This window comes from Aspergillus melleus (genome assembly GCF_016097325.1).
Source record: "Aspergillus melleus strain CBS 546.65 chromosome Unknown contig4, whole genome shotgun sequence".
Lineage (NCBI taxonomy): Eukaryota > Fungi > Ascomycota > Eurotiomycetes > Eurotiales > Aspergillaceae > Aspergillus > Aspergillus melleus.
In genome coordinates this window covers 520310-533273 of record NW_025763373.1, presented here as the reverse complement: position 1 = coordinate 533273, position 12964 = coordinate 520310, and the positions used below count along the sequence as shown (strand labels likewise).

General features: G+C 53.6%; 7 protein-coding genes across 7 annotated transcripts; 4 read left to right on the top strand and 3 right to left on the bottom strand.

Annotated features, from left to right (window-relative positions):
• Positions 1-401: 401 nt before the first annotated feature.
• Positions 402-3179, top strand: LDX57_007120 (TRAPP III-specific subunit 85 family protein). The gene is made up of 2 exons (XM_046088846.1): positions 402-1797; positions 1848-3179. The coding sequence occupies exons 1-2, from the start codon at positions 726-728 to the stop codon at positions 3005-3007; spliced, it is 2232 nt and encodes a 743-aa protein (XP_045944816.1). The 5' UTR covers positions 402-725; the 3' UTR covers positions 3008-3179.
• Positions 3180-3397: 218 nt separating this feature from the next.
• Positions 3398-5125, top strand: LDX57_007119 (putative vacuolar sorting protein SNF7 family protein; the record flags this gene model as incomplete). Its single annotated transcript, XM_046088845.1, has 5 exons — positions 3398-3444; positions 3513-3780; positions 3896-4114; positions 4183-4377; positions 4436-5125. The coding sequence occupies 5 exons, from the start codon at positions 3398-3400 to the stop codon at positions 5123-5125; spliced, it is 1419 nt and encodes a 472-aa protein (XP_045944815.1).
• Positions 5126-5216: 91 nt separating this feature from the next.
• RAD18_2 (E3 ubiquitin-protein ligase rad18) lies at positions 5217-5822 on the bottom strand (the record flags this gene model as incomplete). The annotated part of the gene is made up of 1 exon (XM_046088844.1): positions 5217-5822. The coding sequence occupies one exon, from the start codon at positions 5820-5822 to the stop codon at positions 5217-5219; it is 606 nt and encodes a 201-aa protein (XP_045944814.1).
• Positions 5823-6011: 189 nt separating this feature from the next.
• On the bottom strand, positions 6012-6560 carry RAD18_1 (E3 ubiquitin-protein ligase rad18; the record flags this gene model as incomplete). The annotated part of the gene is made up of 1 exon (XM_046088843.1): positions 6012-6560. The coding sequence occupies one exon, from the start codon at positions 6558-6560 to the stop codon at positions 6012-6014; it is 549 nt and encodes a 182-aa protein (XP_045944813.1).
• A 237-nt stretch (positions 6561-6797) lies between these two features.
• Positions 6798-8580, top strand: LDX57_007116 (uncharacterized protein; the record flags this gene model as incomplete). The annotated part of the gene is made up of 9 exons (XM_046088842.1): positions 6798-6857; positions 6915-6970; positions 7021-7274; positions 7330-7508; positions 7559-7873; positions 7933-7957; positions 8013-8144; positions 8197-8379; positions 8432-8580. The coding sequence occupies 9 exons, from the start codon at positions 6798-6800 to the stop codon at positions 8578-8580; spliced, it is 1353 nt and encodes a 450-aa protein (XP_045944812.1).
• On the top strand, positions 7941-11037 carry LDX57_007115 (glycoside hydrolase family 125 protein). Its single transcript, XM_046088841.1, has 5 exons — positions 7941-8144; positions 8197-8379; positions 8432-9325; positions 9393-10597; positions 10685-11037. The coding sequence occupies exons 3-5, from the start codon at positions 9189-9191 to the stop codon at positions 10954-10956; spliced, it is 1614 nt and encodes a 537-aa protein (XP_045944811.1). The 5' UTR covers positions 7941-8144; positions 8197-8379; positions 8432-9188; the 3' UTR covers positions 10957-11037.
• Positions 11038-11098: 61 nt separating this feature from the next.
• pex12 (ubiquitin-protein ligase peroxin 12) lies at positions 11099-12743 on the bottom strand. The gene has a single exon (XM_046088840.1). The coding sequence runs from the start codon at positions 12248-12250 to the stop codon at positions 11150-11152; it is 1101 nt and encodes a 366-aa protein (XP_045944810.1). The 5' UTR covers positions 12251-12743; the 3' UTR covers positions 11099-11149.
• Positions 12744-12964: the final 221 nt, after the last annotated feature.

The window sequence follows — 12964 nt, the reverse complement described above, 5'->3', positions numbered from 1 at the left end:
GGGTCAAAGAACGGTGGGGTTGCTATCGGAGCAGAGGTTCTAGCATAAGCTGGAGATCTTGATCGGTTAGAAGCATGAGCGATGCGGGACGGATAGCATTTAGAGAAGGAACGAAGTGGGGTGGATCTGAACATTGACACCAGCCATGCCAGGGACCGAGATCGCGGGCACGAAGCTGTAGAATAAGTCGATTCCAGGGGAATTGCAAAGAGAGCGAGAGAGCGAGAGAGAGAGAAGAGAGATTGTGACGCAGCAAACAAAGCGTCAATCACACCGCCTTCCTTTCTTGGGTTACACCATATGATTACATCTATAGTCACGGAATTTGTGTACGGTTATATACGGATTTTTGAATAGGAGAATACTTTCCAACCATGTAAATATGTATACAAAAGAGTCATGGGTACGTGGAACAGCTGGACCTGCCAGGGCGCATCTGTCGGCGAATGAGGCACGTTCCGACGGACTGCACCACGTTGGTGATTCTGCCGTCCAACTAACCAACTTACTACTTCCAACTCATCATCGCTCATATTCCGCTGTCCACCTCGGTTGGCCTTCTTTCAATTCCTTCCCGCTTTCTTATATCTCTCCATCTTCCGAATTTGCACCTGGCCCCTTAACAGCTTCCCTTCTTTCACCCTTGTCGTTCAATACCTCCCGTTCATGGGCGCCCAAGCCATCTTAATCTTTGTTAGTCTTGCATCGGAACCCAATCGGTGTCCATGACATCGCCCGGAGATGCTGCTCCGGTCAGACCTCCGCCGTCTTTCTCGCCCGGCGTTCCCCGTGTCGCATCGAAATCGAGATACCCGGATCAGCGACGCGACTCGTCTCCGGCTCTAGATGCAGACCTGGTGGAGTCAAGAATCGGCGCATCCCCTCCCCCTCCGCTCGCGTCTACAACGGCGGAGCTGCCGATCCGGTCCGCATCGCCTCATGCTCGCTCGCTGAGGTCCTCCACGCCGCAATTGGCCCGATCGTCACTCGGGTCTCCTGTCGAGGGGCGAGGGGAGGTGGCGGAGGATATACGGTCTCTGATTCTACGGTCCTTCTCGCCGGTAGTCGGGGTTTACGCCTCCGTGGATACCGATGAGTTGGTGCAACAAAAGGGTTTCAAGGGAGGTTTCTGGGATCTCATACGACCATTCGGAGAAAATGTACCGGGAAAGCTCGTTATCCGAGATAGCATTGGGGCTAGCCGCGGCTGGGACGACTTTGGCGTGCGGTTTGTGGACTTGGGAAGCAGCGGTTGGACTACGGCCCCTGGGACGGAGCGAGTATCGCCTCTGACCCAGGTGGAGGAAGTTTTGGAAAAGCAATTGAACCCAGATGGGAGTCTGCTGGGCGGAACACTGGGCGCTAAGGACCTCCTCAACTTCTCCTCAACGTCCCCGTTATATAAAATGTTTCTGCGCCAAATTCTATCGGTAGCGACCGCGACGCCACACGAGACATTCCGCCATCCAGTCGCCAGCATTATCGTCATCAGTTCGCGCAATACGTCGCCTCTCGAGACCCTCAGGCGACTATATGCAGACACCAGTAATGGTGACCGAAGATTGCCCGGATGGATACATCCTGAGTATCTGCGATATTATGTCCTGGTGCACGATGAGGACAGGGATGATATCACGGAGTCAACCAAGCTTTACGACCAGATGAAGCGGCATTTCGGACTTCACTGCCATCTGCTGCGGTTACGAAGCAATCAGTGTGTCGTAACTGACGACGATAGCGTCCAAGTGCCTGAATGCGAATGGCTGTCGCCATCAGAACGTCTGTCAGACCAAGCGGGTAGGCTCACCCCATTTTCTTGATACCTCATCAAATCTAACGTTATGCAGCGCCTCTAGTGGATCTCGACACCGATGGCCTTCCTTACCTATTTGACTCCGATGTCATGGCCATCAAGGCTTTTGTCCGTGAATTGGTCGCGCAGTCTGTCGTACCATTTATGGAGAATCGAGTATCCGTGTGGAACGATCAGGTAGCTTCTCGCAGGCGGGGGTTCAGCGGCCGCTTCATGTCCATGTCGCGACGATGGGCAGGTTTTGGATCGGGGTCTCGATCCAGCTTTGTAGGGTCTGGCGGTGGAGCCAGCGGAAACTATGATTCCGCCCATGGCTTCTACAGACCCGACGTACCGGAAGCCACACTACGCAAGATGGCCGATTTCGCTTTCATGCTTCGGGACTGGAACTTGGCGGCATCGACCTATGAGCTGCTTCGCTCAGACTACGCAAACGACAAGGCATGGAGGTACCATGCAGGCGCGCATGAGATGTGCGCCGTCAGTACACTCCTAGGTCCCATTGCGGGACCGACGAGAGCCAAGCTCGAGGGAATCGATCAAATGCTTGAAACTGCTTGCTATTCTTATCTAACACGATGCTCTGATGCGCCCAACGCTTTGCGCTGCCTTTGTTTGGCAATGGAACTGTTGAAGTTTCGTGGGGGCTCTGCTGTTGAGAGCGCGGCTAAATGGGCCATGCGGGCCATGGACCTGGGTTTAGTCGGCTCTATTGGTCAAGGTCTCTTGAGTGAACGGATCTCAGCCTGCTACGCCGCTCGAAACCCCGTCCCGGGAGTCAAATGGGGTGCTCGCCGGAGGAAGGCTGGCATGTGGAGCGTTCTTGCTGCCGACCTGTGGCTTAAACTCGGAAGACCCTCATTGGCATCCGCGTGCTTGGAAGAAGCAGAACGTCTGTATTCTGATGTCTTAGACGGCGACGGCGCATTCCCCATGCCGGAGATCCAGAGTTTCATCGACAATTTACGACACGCCGTGAGGGTGGAATATCTCGAGACGAGGGGATTAGACACTCGGGACCAAACCATCCCGGCGGAACCCCTAGAAACGGAAGAAATGGGCGAGAAGCTAGACAGGCGCAAGAACCGGAGGTCACTGATGAACAATCCGCTGGACTCAGCCGGAGGGTTCAATCTAGAGCAAGGTATCCGGGATAATGACAACCCAGCCAATGACGATTTTGAACGAGCATAGGTACTAAGAGGTCTTATGGGCGTATGAGAGGATATTCGGTATTTAATAGACATTCGTGAGCAATGAACATTCTGTGATTGTACATTTATGAAGCTTTTCTCTGGTATCTGGTATTCCTTTCCAGTAAACATCGATCGATGGCGCGGGAGATCGATCCATGATGTCACGTGAGACCATCTTATCGATAAGTCGATGATCGCCGTCATGCCGAGCAACCAGCAGATGATCGTTTGTTGACACCAAGACGACGCCATCTCTCTGGCTGAAAGCCTCCAAGGCACAGCAGGACTTGAACCTTCTCTGCACATATCAGGCCCATATCTCATATTATCAAATTATCCTTAGCTCTTTCAAATCACCCTACACCAACCAACACCTCAGCCACCGACAATGAACGACCTCCTCACCTTCATCCTATCCCAGGATGAATTCAGAAAGTCAGTCACCCCTCCAACCCAGTCCAATCCCGCATACCATACAATCCAATCCTAACATCCTATCCCAGGAACCGTCTCCCCTCACTATACTCCGACTTCGCCATCCACCGCAAAACCAACCCAGACGGATACGCCGTCAACGTCGCCGCATGGGAACAAGTACTCCTGAAGGCCGCCCGCCACGGATATATCTCCACCAGCAGCATTTCGTCATCGACGTCTTCGCAGCCGGGGAGACGGAAGAATAATCATTTGATACTCAGAGCGGATGAGAGTTTGTTGCGCGCGCTGGAGACCTCCGAATGGGGACGGCCGATTGCGCTGGGGGCGGTTTTGGTATGTTCTGTTCTTATGGTTTGGTGTGGGTATGAATCGGGAGAGATGGGACGAGTGATGGAATCAGACTGGGTGTGGGTGTGGATTTGTGCTGACGTCGACTTGGGTTGCATAGGACGAGGCGGTTCAGAACCGCGTGATGGTGCCGCTGCAGATGTACCGGGCTAGCTCGACGAGCTTGAATAAACCGGGTTGGAACCTGATCGATCCTGCGATGCTGAGCCCGTGGAATGTGATGAGCTGGGGGCTGAAGCAGCTGAAAGGCGTTGTGGTTGGATCGGGGTCTGCGCCTCACTTGCAAGCTCAAGATCTGGTGCTAGTTGAGAACTTGAAGGTATGAAATCTGCTGTTGCTGTGATATTTACGGACGGACTGGCTGATGGACGTCCGTGCGTGCCCTAGGAAACTGCTGGGCTTGTGACCAAGCAGGCGACGGCCCAGAACCCGTCCAAGACCGACCTCATCTACTCTAAGGAACGCTTCGTGAACGAATTTGCAACGGTACTACATGAACAGAGCGAACTGTCTAATGACGATTTTGATGTTCTATTGTTGTATCTATCCCGCGATAGCGGAGCCATTGCTTATGATGGCGAGGTATGTACAATTTGCATTCTTCGTGAGATGCATTTCATTAATGTTGAATGTTATCCAGACGATCAAGTTTCGGTCTTCCAATGACACTTCCTCGGAGATCACCCAGCAGGACACGGCCATTGGCTCTATCAAAACGGCCATGTCAACAATGATAAAACAAGTGGAAAGCTTGGAGAGAAAAATCACAGAGCTGAATGCTACCGCGAAGACCGCTCTACACAACAAGAACCGGATTTCGGCGCTGGCCGCATTGCGCTCCAAGAAGCTTGCGGAGCATAATCTAAAGCAAAGACTAGACACCCTGACGCAATTGGAGGAGGTTTACTCCAAGATTGAACAGGCCACCGATCAGGTCCAGTTTGTCCAGGCGATGGAGGCAAGCACCGGTGTGCTTCGCGGGCTGAATACCCAGATCGGAGGCGCTACCAGGGTTGAGGACGTTGTCGACGAGCTGCGTGAAGAGATGTCTAAGGTGGACGAGGTTGGAACCATCATGAACGAGGCCGGTCCTCAAATCGACGAGACCGAGCTAGACGACGAGCTCGAGGAGCTGGAGAGCAAGGAGCGACAGGGTGAAGAAGAAAGAGAAGCAGAGGAAACTCGCCAGAAACTCGCCGAGCTCGACAATCTCGAGCAGCGGGCCAAAGAAGCCGCACGCACGGCCTCAGAAGGACAGAACGTGGATACTGAATTAGAGGATAGACTGTCCCGCATGTCCGTGGAGGAAGGCCACGGAACCACGTCATAATAGAGCAGGAAACACAACCACAGGAGACATCAGTCTCTGGGGTATGCAGTGCTCGCAATAGCAACAGCAAAGCACCAGTGCGAAAGGAAGACTACTGCGGAGCATCGATTACTGGGACATCACTGGGCTCTTGAGTTTCGCAGACTTCGTTTTCCGCGACCTTGGTGATACCCGCAGGGTCCGAGGTCTGCTCCTCCGGCTTTTGCGCCTCAACTTCTGCAGCGGGAGGCTCGGGCAGTTGCTCTGGGGCCGGTTCTCCTGGTGCACCTTCTGGTGCTGAAGATGTTTGTGGTATCGTTGTGCGAACTTGGGCCTCACTTCGTTTGCGAGCATTTGCAATCAACCGCTTGAAGTCACTGTCATGATCGGTGGACCACGCGGCTGAGTCAAAATCTTTTCGCATGACCGAATTCGTCATCTCCAGTTGCGAAGATGCATTGCCGCCTTGTGTCCGCTCCCAAATATCCAACTCGCTCAGCAATTCTCTTTTGGATTTAGGTGTTTTGGAGTCACAGTTGGCATTCCACAAATTCATCCACTCCGTGTGACGCCGTTGTATGAGGGGTCGCGGTCCCCAGTTCGGTATACCCAGGTCTTTGAGCTTTTTTCGCAGAACATTGTCTTTCAAGATAGAATAATGTATAATGGGAAGCCTTTCGGGTTGTTTGTTTGTCGATTGCTTGCGCGCCGGTGACATGGGCTGTAGAGATCTGAATTTTACTATTAGCTGAGAACCTAGTTAGAGCATGAGCCAATCTTACCCAAATGATACCTGTTTAGGAGGCGCCGGGTCTCCTGTGCAGCTGTCAAGGTGAGCGAATACTGCCTCATTCTTCATTCTCCGCCTGCAGATAGGGCACGCGACCAATCCATCTTCTAGTTCACATTAGACACCCGCCGTAATGCATTCGCCCAGTGCCGGGTTAAACATACCCGGAATATACTCCTCGTCCTGACTGTCTTCGATAACCTCTGTTGCAGCTGGCTCCGACGCACGGTCGCCTCTGCTTCGCGATCGGGTCTGTCTTCCCTCACTCGGAACCGCTTCAGGACCAGCCTGTTCGGCAACCTTCCGCTTCTTCGACGCAGGCTGATCTGTTTCCCCTTCTCCAGCATCACGATCTGCGGCCCTCCTCGCCAGTTCTAACACGCTCGGTCTTGCGTTCTGGAACGCCTCTACCAGCTCCTGCATCGCCCAATTCCGCCGCAACTTGAGCTCCTGGTCAGAGCTTCGGCATGCGGGGCATTTCCCTTCGGTGCTCAGACATCGCCGAATACATAGCGAACAGAACGTATGACTGCACGAGGTAATCACCGGGTTGTCGAAAAAGTCCTTGCAGACCTGGCAGCGGAGGGAGGATTCGAGAGGCGTAAGGAGCGACAGTGGCGTGTCGAGCCAGTCGGTGGAGTCAGGGAGATTGAATGACGGCTCCATGAGGTGAGGAGGATACCGGCGCAGCTGATGAATTCGAGCCCAGTCTATAGGTGAACCAACCGGCGTGACTGCGGGCAGGAATTGGAGGGCGTGTTGGGAGTTGACGGAGGTCGGGAAAAGATGTGCCAAGACCCGCGCTGACTGATACGCGTTAAGTGGTTTGGCACGCGTCGCCCGGCATACTCTCTTCTTCTCTTCCCTTGACAATCAATCGCTCTTAAGTCCGCGCAAGGCAAGATGGCTGTCGCTGATTACAAGAAGTATCTGGCGGAGAATGTTCTCAATGAGCGCCGGACGGTACGTTTTTTCTCATTGTCAATAGATGTGCGAAGCTCACTTCCATGTCTTTCACAGGTCACTTATCGCTCGTTGAGTAGAGCTCTCCGGGTCCACTGCACCTTGGCCAAGCAGTAGGTCGATCAATACTTCGTTACGAATCGCCATGTCTAATGAATGGAAGAATGCTATACGACTTTCACCACAGCGAAAACACCAAGAAACCGAACAGCGTCAATGCCACCTACCTTCTCACGGGCATCCAGAAACCACCCACTCCCCCCACTACGAACGGTGCACATGCCAATGGCGACGACAACGAAGACGATGTGATGGCTAGCAGCCCATACCTTCCCAGCTCCATGCCAAACCAAGATGCGATCACTGATGATGTCGCCACCGCCTCTGTTATCCTCGCCCGAGAGGAGGATCTCGAAGGTAGGTACCAATTGCGATGTCGGGCCGAACCCGGATTGTTAACACATTCGCACAGATGCCAAAGACACCTTTCAATCAATCACCTCGATATACGTTTACAGCTTGCAGCCTACAATTCTCCAGGATCTCAATGTCTTGACCGATGTCAGTCGGGAGATGATAAGCAGTCATGCGCATGAGGATCCGCTAGAGTTTGGGAAACAATGGGGCATGATCCAAAATAAGCACGTGAAGGTACTTTACTGCCATCTGTCCGACCTGGACATGATATTAATTATTCGCAGCGGAGAACGGGCGCGCGGCCGCCTGTGCCTGCACCGGCACCGGCACCAGCTTCAGCTCCCTCTTCATCCAAGCCTGTCGTGCCTTCGAAGCGATCAAATGAAGCATCGCAAGAAACGAAACCCGAGCCCAAGCAGGAAGATCCCTCAGAGTCTGCGCAACCATCGCAACGTAGCAATCCTCCGTCTTCCAAGCCTACGGAGAAGACAGCTCCGGTGAAGCGAGAAAAGAGCAACCTTTTCAGCTCCTTTGCGAAAGCGAAGCCTAAGCAAAAGAAAGAAGACTCGGTGACGCCCGCTGCCTCCGGAGCGGATTCGGTTCGTATAATACTTTCCTTCGCATATAGCGGAAAAAGAGGATGTTAACGATTTATCAGGCCGAACCCAGTGGTCCTGAAGATGGTGAGTTTATGCTTAAGCACTACATCCGTTTATCGATAGAAACTAATGATCTCAGTTGTCCTAGACGATGCGTCGGAAGAAGAAGCCGAAGAGCTTTTCCCTGACACCGGCAAGTCCTCGTCCGCTGGCCCACGAGTATCAAGGAAAGAGCGAGAGGCGAGGCTGAAGCAGATGATGGAGGATGAAGGTGAGCTTAGCGAGTCGCGTAGTATGCCATCTATTATACTAATCCGCTCTAGACGAAGAAGAAGACGAGGAGATGCCAGATGTCCCAGAACCCGCCGAAGAATCCAACCCCATCGACGAAGCACCGCCCAAGCCTCCTTCTCCCAAGGAGGAAGTTACTGTTGGGGGAGGACGTCGCAGAGGAAGGCGTCAAGTCATGCAAAAGAAGACTGTCAAGGATGACGAAGGATACCTTGGTATGTGGATCGGCACTCTGGAGTGCTATGGATGCACTGACAGTCTCTCTAGTAACGGTCGAGGAACCCTCCTGGGAGTCATTCTCCGAGGATGAGCCTGCACCGCCGCCCAAGAAGAAACCTGCCGTGAGCGCTCCAAAGGGCAAGGCAGGAGGTAAAGCAGGACAGGGTAGTATCATGTCGTTTTTCGGCAAAAAATAGACAGGCATTAGTGATCTCATGTTTTCTCAAGCGTGGAGTGATCCAAGGCTTGTAGCAGTCTCGAGTGCGGTTAAGGGACCGGAAGGTTCTCTAATGCATGCGAAGTTGTATATCCCATGGCTTCAACAACATTCCATATTGAAGCGAACATCTTAGCATTGACTGATCATCAAATGTCATATTCCTAATGTCAATCCCATTCTATCCACAGATGGCCTGAGGCACCCACGGACACTCGACCCCGCACAATTACATAAGCCCCTCGATGTCATCGAATTTCCGGCGTAACAAGAAAGCAAACAGCCTAAAGATCTCTGCGAATGATCGGCAGCTCACTACGACGGTGACAGCGTTATGGCGCATAGTGTCAAGGATGGGCCGGTCAAACCCCAACAATATAAAGTCGATCGCGACCCTTGGATCTACTGCGGTCCTTCCCCGGTTTGCGCTTCTCCGCATTCCACGCCTTGGCACAGACAACAAATAGTCCACTCTTCAATCCACCTCCATCTGTCCGGATTTGTTTCTACAGACTGGATTGGATCAGCTTTGCGACTGCAAAGCATATATGAAATTCTAGTTCATAGTTAAATTTCCAGTTACCCATCATGACGCGCTCGTTGGCAGCGCTGATCCTCAGCTTCACATTTGCCTTGGGCGCAAGGGGTTCTGCAGGATATCCTGATGAACCTGCGGTTCTTCGACGAGCATGTCCGGACTATGTATCGTATGCTTCAGTGCCACAGTAGGTCACTGCCCCTATTCTCCCTCGTGGGAGACGTTGGACTATCCCGTCTGACCTTCCCATCTAGTCCCCCATATAGCGACGGCCCACTCAAGCTCCCCTTCCAACGACCAGCAACCGAATGCCGTACCTTCAGCTCTCCTGCTGTCGAACAAGTCATTGATGACATTACCTCGCGCATGAAAGACAAAGACCTCGCTCAGCTGTTTCGGAACGCTTTCCCGAATACCCTGGACACAACTGTCCGATGGCATGTGGACGGCACCTCTTCAGTCGCATCGAAATCGCGAAGGGATGGGTCTCAATGGCAGGGTGCCCAGACCTTTATTGTCACTGGCGATATCAATGCGGAATGGCTGCGCGACTCGACGAACCAGTTGACAGGGTACCAGGCCCTCGCGAAGAAGGATAAGAAGCTATACAGTCTCATCCTAGGCGCAATCAACACGCAGGCCGAGTTTGTCATCCAATCCCCATACTGCAATGCGTTCCAGCCTCCGCCGCCTAGTGGACTGGAGCCGGCTACCAACGGGCAAGACGACCAGGTGCATCCGGCGTATGAGTCCTCCGTGGTGTTCGAATGCAAGTACGAGCTCGATTCGCTAGCCCATTTCCTTGCGCTGGGGACGGAATTCTACGAAAGCACCCAATCTACAGAGTTCCTGACCACCCGATGGTACTCTGCCCTGGACACCCTTCTCAGAGTCCTAGACGCTCAGTCACAGCCGACCTTCAACGACAAGGGCCAGCACGTCGTCAACCAGTACACCTTCCAGCGTAAAACCAACCTCGGCACCGAGACCCTCAGTCTGGCTGGTGTCGGAAACCCCTTGAACCACGGCACGGGGCTTATTCGCAGTGCGTTCCGTCCGAGCGACGACGCCACTATTCTCGGATTCTTCATTCCCCCGAACGCGCAGATGGCCGTGCAGCTCAAAAAGACGGCCAAGGTGCTCCGCGCAACCGGGGGCAAGGACGATCTGGCGAAAGAGCTGGAGGAGCGTGGAGATAAGCTCGACAAGGCGATCAAGGAGCACGGCATTGTCAATCATGCTAAATACGGCGATGTATATGCGTTCGAGGTCGACGGGTACGGCTCTCGGATCCTCATGGACGACGCCAATATCCCGTCCTTGCTTTCTTTGCCATACCTGGGCTATGTCAGCAAAGACGACAAGGTTTATCAGAATACACGCAAGATGCTTCTCGAGAAGGACGGTAATCCGTACTATCTCACTGGTTCGGACTTCCATGGCATTGGTGGTCCTCATAGTATGTCTTCCCCCCGACCCTTTCCCTAACTTAAAAACGCTTTCAGGTCTCCATCAAAAAGTCCAACCAGCTAACCTAGTAAAACAGTCGGTCTCCAAAACGCCTGGCCCATGTCCTTGCTCATCCAGGCCATGACCTCCGACTCAGACGCCGAAATCACCGAGTCTATCAATCTGGTCCGTAACTCGAGTCTCCTGGGCCTTGTGCATGAATCGATCAACGTCAACAATATTAAGGATTACTCGCGTCCGTGGTTCGCTTGGGCTAACTCGGTCTTTGCACAAACTATACTGAAGGTTGCTGCGGAGAGACCACATCTTCTTTTTGGGGAGGGCGCGGATCCGTATATAATCGAGTAGATATTATTAGTATGGTACAGTATAGGCATAATTAGGTAGCGGGGGTGATGGTATATCCATCCGACACAGACAAAGACAAGTCGATTCAAAGAACATGGTATTAGACATACTCGCTGGATAATTTAGTTATTCATGCTTCATTAACCATGCACACTATATACAAACATGACTGCTCTCCTCTCTAGGACGCAATCTAGATCAAAACACGTCTCAACCCCTCTGTTCCACCCAACACTCTTCTCCCCGTCACCGGACATCTCCCCTTCCCGCTCTCCCATTTCCCCTGGCGACTCTGGCCCGGTTTCCCGTCGGCTTGTTTCTCGGCGTCCTCGCCATCCCCCGCATCGTCTTCCCACGCGGCGCCTGCTCCATCCCCGTTCATGAAATCAATCTGCCGCTGATGCTCGCCATTCACCCAGTGGAAGATACACACGTAACAATACACGTACCCCGTCTGACAAGCCGTCGGATTAGCCAGCGGATTCAAACACACCGCGCACATCGACGCAACGTCCGAGTCCGCGGGCGGAAGAGGAACCGTGAAGATTGGAAGATACGACGTGGCAGAGACAGGGGGCTGAGCGCGACGACGGGACGATTTGAGAGCAGACTTAGGGGATTCCGGATCTTGTTGCTGCGTCTTCTTCTTCTCTTTCTCCTTGTTCTTCTCCTCGAGCGCTTTGCGCTTCTCCGAGGGGGATATCATTCCGTTGGAGACGGGTGCCGGGAGATCCAGCACCTCGGTGGCTTTACGGGCGAGTTGACGCGAGAAGTCGCTGGCGTGCCACCATTCGAGGAACTTCAGGGCGAATATGGACGCCGGGAGGAAGTAGCGGAGAGAGGTGAGGAGTTGCGGGTACAGGTTCTGCGGGCTCAACATGCCCAGGAGTCCCGAGCCGGGACGAGAGCGAGCGCCTGCGCCGCCGGCGGGCCCGGCTGCTGGTTTAGGCGGTTCCAGGACGGAGGCGATGGCTCTGTGGTCGGCGGCACCGAGACGGCGGATTCGAGTGCCGATGAGCCAGAGGAAGGGGGAGGAGTATTTGGTGTTGTCGAAGAGGTAGGCCAGGTTGAAGGCGAGGATGGAGAAGTAGTAGGCGGCGTTAACGGAGGGGTAAACGTTCCGAAGGAACCACTTATACAGGTGCAGGAGCCGTTGGCGGATCGTCGGGCTGGGAGGTAGGTCGTCGCTGGGGTTGTATCGGGGACCGCCGCTCATGATCAGGGATGCTTGCGGCGCGGCGTGCACGTCGTAGCCCTCGTCTAGCTTGCGTTTCAAGTAGGGGATGCCGACCATGACGAAGAGGTTCTTCCAGACGTCGGAGGAGCGCAGTTTCAGGGTTTCCCGGACGGGGCCGGCAGCGCCCAATTGGGCGCGAGGAACCTCGCCATTCTTGGTCAGGAGAACTCGTTCGCGCTTCAGGGAGTAGAAGTTCTCAGTGAAAGAGCCGCCAAAGGTGCGCAGGTAGTAGCGTTCCACTACGAGCGAGAGGAGGGCGTAGATCTCATCGTACGAGTTTAAGATCCGCAGCAAGTACCGAGGATGACGGTGAGTCGCGACGGCGAGGATGTATCGAATGGAAGGAGGGAGAAGGTCCGAGAGCTGCTGTTCGGCGAGTAGTTCTAGATAAGGCGAGGTCAGTTGAGGTTGGATCGGAATGGTAGATAGGGAATGCAATTACCGAACAGAGAGGGTTTGAGCTCATCGAACTCCTGCTGGAGACTGGGTAGATATTCCATTATGATGAAGAATGCCAGTCATCCCATCCCATCCCATGGAAAGCGATAAGTGGGAGATGCGGAGGGCGAGTGTTCGGCGCCGTCGAAGTCCAGTCGACTTGAGCCGAGGCAATTCGGCCGCTGAGTCAGGGCTGAGTCATCGACGTCTTATCGTGAGGCAGTTTATACCCTAAGAACAGGAGTGGTATCTTGCTTTACTCTCTACAGGAACATTTCAAGGTCCTCTGTACGAAGGTTGACTTTATTGCGGCTCCTTTGATGGCTTCATCCT

Coding starts and splice junctions, on each gene's coding strand:
- LDX57_007120 (XM_046088846.1), top strand. CDS start 726: ATGACATCGCCCGGAGATGCTGCTCCGGTCAGACCTCCGCCGTCTTTC. Junction 1,798..1,847: donor ACGTCTGTCAGACCAAGCGG/GTAGGCTCACCC, acceptor AACGTTATGCAG/CGCCTCTAGTGGATCTCGAC.
- LDX57_007115 (XM_046088841.1), top strand. CDS start 9,189: ATGACGCGCTCGTTGGCAGCGCTGATCCTCAGCTTCACATTTGCCTTG. Junction 9,326..9,392: donor TCGTATGCTTCAGTGCCACA/GTAGGTCACTGC, acceptor CTTCCCATCTAG/TCCCCCATATAGCGACGGCC. Junction 10,598..10,684: donor TGGCATTGGTGGTCCTCATA/GTATGTCTTCCC, acceptor CTAGTAAAACAG/TCGGTCTCCAAAACGCCTGG.
- pex12 (XM_046088840.1), bottom strand. CDS start 12,250: ATGGTCGGCATCCCCTACTTGAAACGCAAGCTAGACGAGGGCTACGAC.